Raw genomic sequence first — 6,183 nt, 5'->3', positions numbered from 1 at the left:
GGATTACAGGCTTGAGCCACCGCGCCTGGCCAGGATATGTACCCTTAAGGAAGAAATCATAATACAATTATCATACTCAGCAAAATTACCCATAATTCCTCAATGTTACCTGATACCCAGTTCATACTGTTTTCTCTACATGTCCCTAAAATAACTTTTTACAGTTGTTGGTTTTTCAAATCAGGATCCAAACAAGGCTCACACACTGCACGTGCTTCCTATGCAGAAGAAACTAGGTCACTGGTCTCGTTGATTTGCCTGATTTTTGCCTTCATGATGTCATTGAATACGTTCCTCCATCGCCTCGTCTCCTGTGAGCAGTAGTTGGACTAGAGGCCTGAGTAGACTCATCTGGTATTTTTGGAAAGAATACTTTGTAGGTGGTGCTGGGTTCTTCGTACTGCTTGCATCCATGAGCACGTGGTGTCTGGTTGTCCCATTTTCACGTATGGTGGGTTAGTGGGTGCAGGTACTGTCAGGCTGACCCCTCCGTTATAAAGCCACCTGTCTGCCTTTCACCTGCGGCTGAGCAGTCGTTGATGGTCATTGCCACTGTCCACTGTTTTATTAGGGACCGTAGAACCGCTCTCATGATTTCGTTCCTCTTGTGTTTATTAAACCTAATTCCTGTATTTTTAAACATATAATGATTCCACTGGGGTCTTGGGAGGGGTGAGAAGTGAATTTGTGGCTTGGTCTACCAGCTGGACAGCCGTTAGGGTGTGGGTTTGCACCTTGTTAGTGTATGTGAACATTGAAGCCATCAAAGAAGGTGCCACCCCAGGGAGGTTAGGATGTGTGAGACAAGCACCGGGTCAGAGGCACCCTGGGCCATCAGCACAGCTGCCTAGCTGGCTCCCCAGGTGCTGTTGCTCTGTGAAAGTGCATCTGGCGTAGGTGTGGTGCACTTCTCTGTCCATGTTACATTTATTTTTTGTTTTTTGTTTTTTTATTTTTTGAGACAGAGTTTCACTCTGTTGCCCAGGCTGGAGTGCAGTTGTGCAATCTTGGCTCACTGCAACTTTGCCTCCCAGGTTCAAGGGATTCTCATTCCTCAGCCTTCTGAGTAGTTGGGATTACAGGAGTGCCCCACCATGCCCAGCTAATTTTTGTACTTTTAGTGGAGATGGGGTTTCGTCATCTTGGCCAGGCTGGTATCGAACTCCTGACCTCAAAGGATCCACCCACCTTGGCCTCCCAAAGTGTTGGCATTATAGGCATGAGCCACTGCTCCCAACTCCATGTTACATTTAAATTTAAAAAAATTACATTACCATACAATGTAGAAACAGTAGCCGTGAAGCATACTGAGATCTGGGCAGTCTGTGAGAGGAAAACCAAGAAGTTGTCATTGACCATGGGGGTTTGGGAGGGTATCATAGAGGGAGGTTGTGGCTAGCATTTCTAAGTGCTGCATAGGCCAAGAAGGTAAAGGCGCCAGGTGCGGTGGCTCAAGCCTGTAATCCCAGCACTTTGGGAGGCCGAGACGGGCGGATCACGAGGTCAGGAGATTGAGACCATCCTGGCTAACATGGTGAAACCCCGTCTCTACTAAAAAAATACAAAAAAACTAGCTGGGCGTGGTGGCGGGCAGGAGAATGGCTTAAACCCAGGAGGCGGAGCTAGCAGTGAGCTGAGATCCGGCCACGGCACTCCAGCCTGGGCGACAGAGCGAGACTCCGTCTCAAAAAAAAAAAAAAAAAAAAGGTAAAGGCAGAAATCAAACTTTGGACTTGGCAATCACAAGACATTGGTGAGATCTTGGTGAGAGCTTGGTAAAAATAAGACTCATGTAATTACTGCTCAAAAATACTTCAATATAGATCAGCAAAAATGACAAATATTCAGAAAAAATTTCCATTACCAAGGAACAGGAAAACGGATGATAAAGGGAGAGAAGGAACTGCCCTGGGGCAAGGCCGGACGACAAGGAAGGAGGGAAGGTGAGAGTGCGCTGTGCCTGACAGGAGGAGGTTGACTGCCAGAAGCAGTGGGACGAGGGTGCAGGAGACGTCTCTACGGGGGGGGGTGAGGCTTTGGGAGGGATGATTCTGTGCCTCCGAGGATGTGGCACACAGAGGTGAGGTTCAGCCATGGAAAAGAGGATGGACAGTCCTTGCCGTGGGGTACAGTAAGGCTGAGCCTGGGGGGTTGTGAGCAGGAGTTGACTTTTCAGGGTATGGTATTTATTGGAGCAGAAGCAGTTCTTTGTTTTAAGCCCGTCATGTGAACGTAGAGGGGAAGCAATTGAGACAATAAAAGTTGGTATACTGAGGATTTAGTAGGGAGGGCTGGCTCAGGTCAGGACTCGAGGCCGGGTGCAGTGGCTCATTCCTGTAATCCCAGCACTTTTGGAGGCCAAGGTGGGCGGATCACCTGAGATCAGGAGTTCGAGAGCAGTCTGGTGAACATGGTGAAACCCCATCTCTACTAAAAATACAAAAATTAGCCAGGCGTGGTGGTGCACGCCTATTGTCCCAGCTACTCAGCAGGCTGAGGCGGGAGGATCACTTGAACCTGGGAGGCAGAGGTGGTAGTGAGCTGAGATCGCACCATGGCATTCCAGCCTGGGCGACGGAGTGAGACTCTGTCTCGAGAAAAATAATTTAAAAATAATAATAAAAGGACTTGAAGGATGTATTTGTAGGAAAAATCAGACTTTGATTACCCTTCCTTTTTCCTTCTAGTTTTCCAGTTTTCTTGCTTTCATTAAAAAAAAAAAAATCAGTTTAGATTGTTTGTAACTAAAGTGCTTTTGATGGCAGCTATAACCAATTTCCCTTGGACTGGGCTGCTCGCGGGCATCCTGCACACCCTTAGCTTCAGTCCTTGGGACAGAGATGAACTGGGAATGGAAGGCTCCCCACCATGGCCAGAAAGACAACTTGTGAATGTACAGATCAACGCTTTCAGGTCCTTGATCTGGGTGTTGAAGCAAAGACTCCATCCTAAAGGTCTCTGGCTTGCAACCATTGCTTATAGCCTGTTGCTGCACCAGTCCAGGCCTTATGACATGACTGCCTTTCCAGAAGAGGGGCATTGCCAAGGTGGGGGACATAGCCAGTGTGCTGGAATTTGGCAAGAGTCTTCGAAGAGACCTGCTTAGCTTTGCTGTGGTTCTTGTGGGCCCAGATATCTAATTCCCTAAGAGTATATACCAAAGATGGGGTCTTGGGTGGTTCTCAGTGAGCCCTGCCTCACATTAGTCAGACTCGTGAATAACCAGGACAGTTTCTCTATATCCTGTCTTCTTTCCCCAGGGCTGTCAGCCTCACTCCATCCCTAGAAATATTGGAGGCGGTGGTCACAGGCTGAGAAGGAACATTTGTGTTCTTTTAGGAACCAGTGACCTTCAAGGACGTGGCCGTGGACTTCACCCAAGAAGAGTGGGGGCAGCTGGACCTTGTTCAGAGGACTCTGTACCGCGATGTGATGCTGGAGACCTATGGGCACCTGCTCTCTGTGGGTAAGGCAGGTGCTGCCCAAGTAAACGGAGCTGTTCCCATGGTAATGCCTTCAGCTGCTCCATGTTTTAGAAGCTTGTTGCAGGGGCGAGGGTGGTGTCTCAGAAGAGCTGAGATGATCTTGGGCCCTGAGGTTTGGGGACGAAACTCCTAATGCTTACAGAGCATGGAGTGGGAAGGACCTTGCGTATTCTGCCCAGGTTGAGAAGTCACAGGGAGCAATAGGCAAGAGAAGCTTTCTTTGGCTGTCCCAAAGCCTTATGACACGAGTTCCGTGCTTTTCCTCCATGCACAGGAAATCAGATTGCCAAGCCTGAGGTCATCTCCCTGTTGGAGCAAGGAGAAGAGCCATGGTCGGTGGAGCAGGCATGTCCTCAACACACTTGTCCAGGTGAGGGCAGAGCCCAGGCTGAACAAGGAACTTCCTCCCAGGCCCTCTTTGTTAAGAAATGGAATAAGGCCATGAAGAGTTACCTTCCCTAGATACATTTAGAATTCCCTCTAAGGAGCTTTGTTCTCTTGATGCTTTTGATTTAGAGCAAAGAAGCATCACCATCCTAATAAGGTAACCATTTTCATGCGCTACAGTTTCCCTCGCTGTCGGCTCTCTTGATGGCTCCTGTTTTCTTTTTTTGTTGTTGTTTTTTTGAGACGGAGTCTCACTCTGTCACCCAGGCTGGAGTGCAGTGGCACCATCTCAGCTCACTGCAAGCTCCGCCTCCCGAGTTCACGCCATTCTCTGCCTCAGCCTCCGAGTAGCTGGGACTACAGGCACGCACTACCATGCCCGGCTAATTTTTTGTATTTTTAGTAGAGACGGGGTTTCACCGTGTTAGCCAGGATGGTCTTGATCTCCTGACCTCGTGATCCGCCCACCTCGGCCTAATAAGGTAACCATTTTCATGCGCTACAGTTCCCTCGCTGTCGGCTCTCTTGATGGCTCCTGTTTTCTGTGGTCTCTTCCTCTAATGTTACCTCTCATCCATGTAGCTACTTAAAATGTTTTCCTTATTCCCTCTGTTGCCAAACTTATAACCTATAACTACAGATACTTCCTTAAAAAAAATAGGTTTTTTGGGCTTTTTGGTTTGTTTGTTTTGAGACAGAGTCTTGCTCTGTCGCTCAGGCTGGAGTGAGTGGTGCGATCTCGGCTCACTGCAACCTCCGCATCCCGGGTTCAAGCCATTCTCCCACCTCAGCCTACTGAGTAGCTGGGATTACAGGCACCTGCCACCATGCCTGGCTGTTTTTTGTATTTTTAGTAGAGACAGGGTTTCACAATGTTGGCCAGGCTGGTCTCGAACTGCTGACCTCAAGTAATCCACCCACCTCAGACTCCCAAAGTGCTGGGATTACAGTATGAGTCATGGTGCCCGGCTTGGGCTTTTGTTCTTTCTTACTTAGATCTTTTTGGATACCAAACAAAATAGATTTTTAAAATATAGGTAATGTTCAAATATCTAAAAGCTACTTAAAATGTGTAAACTAAAAAAAAAAAAAAAAATCTCCTTTATTAAAAATATTAGCTGGGCTTTGTGGTACATGTCTGTGGTCCCAGCTACTCAGTGGGCTGAGGTGAGGAGTGCTTGAGCCTGGGATGTTGAGGCTGTAGTGAGCTGTGATTTCACCATTGCACTCCAGCCTGAGTAACAGAGCAAGACCCTGTCTCAAAACAACACCAAAAATAACACCAAAAATAATTCATTCATACTCCCTGTTCTTAGTCACATTACTATTATTCCCCCAAAACAGAGATACACAGAGGCATACACACAGGTAACCACTTTTCTTTTACTATAAAATCTTGAGTTATTTTGGCCGGGCACGGTGGCTCACACCTGTAATCCCAGCACTTTGGGAGGCCGAGGTGGGTGGATCACAAGGTCAGGAGATCGAGACCATCCTGGCTAACATGGTGAAACCCCGTCTCTACTAAAAATAGAAAAACTAGCCGGGCGAGGTGGCGGGCGCCTGTAGTCCCAGCTACTCGGGAGGCTGAGGCAGGAGAATGGCGTAAAAACTCAGGAGGCGGAGCTTGCAGTGAGCTGAGATCCGGCCACTGCACTCCAACCCAGGCGACAGAGCAAGACTCTGTCTCAAAAAAAAGAAAAAAGAAAAGTACGTCCTCCCTAGAGGCTTTTTAACACTATGAGAGTTCTGTGTCAGGCAAAATAAGACCAGCTTTTCCAGTGGAGTCTTCCAGGGAGCTACTAGGCAGGATATACACTAGTAATGACTGTTCTTTGGGATTGAGGCTTTGAAAAAGCTCCAGCTTTGTTCTGCTCACTGAAGTACCAGAAGTGGGAGCTGTCATTTTCAAAGGCTGTTACTGAGCCAGAGATGGGGCCAGGGTAAGTTAAAACACCATATAGCTTACTGATCTTATTAAAATGTACTTTTCTGGAATAAATGTTTCCTGGTTGCTGCAAGGCTTTGGTTAATTTACAGAATTTTGAAAAATTGCGTTCTGACAGTTTTGCCAGTTTTTTAGTTGGTTTTACAGAGTGTTGAAATTTTAGATGTCTTTACTTTGCCATTTTCACTGACATTCTGCACCAGGTAATCACTTTTAGTAATTTCTGTTATGTGCATAACAGAGTTTCCTTATGCAACTACAAGCATGTAGGAATTTGTGTTACTTTTCACGTTTTCAACAGTAGGAATATTATACACATTGTCTTTATCTTACTATTTTTGGCAATGTGCCACCATCTCTTCT

General features: G+C 47.1%; 1 protein-coding gene across 2 annotated transcripts in view; it reads left to right on the top strand.

The window, feature by feature from the left end:
* Positions 1 to 6,183, top strand: part of ZNF606 (zinc finger protein 606) — a 34,757-nt gene that overhangs the window by 15,454 nt on the left and 13,120 nt on the right. For both annotated transcript variants that reach the window (XM_011960462.1, XM_011960461.1), the window contains exons 5-6: positions 3,340 to 3,466; positions 3,760 to 3,855. In XM_011960462.1, coding sequence (XP_011815852.1) covers positions 3,340 to 3,466; positions 3,760 to 3,855 — 223 coding nt within the window. The remainder of the gene's footprint in view (positions 1 to 3,339; positions 3,467 to 3,759; positions 3,856 to 6,183) is intronic.

This window comes from Colobus angolensis, unplaced genomic scaffold (assembly GCF_000951035.1).
Source record: "Colobus angolensis palliatus isolate OR3802 unplaced genomic scaffold, Cang.pa_1.0 Scaffold510, whole genome shotgun sequence".
Taxonomy (NCBI): domain Eukaryota; kingdom Metazoa; phylum Chordata; class Mammalia; order Primates; family Cercopithecidae; genus Colobus; species Colobus angolensis.
The sequence above is the reverse complement of the archived record's forward strand: the minus strand, read 5'-3'. Positions and strand labels throughout refer to the sequence as shown.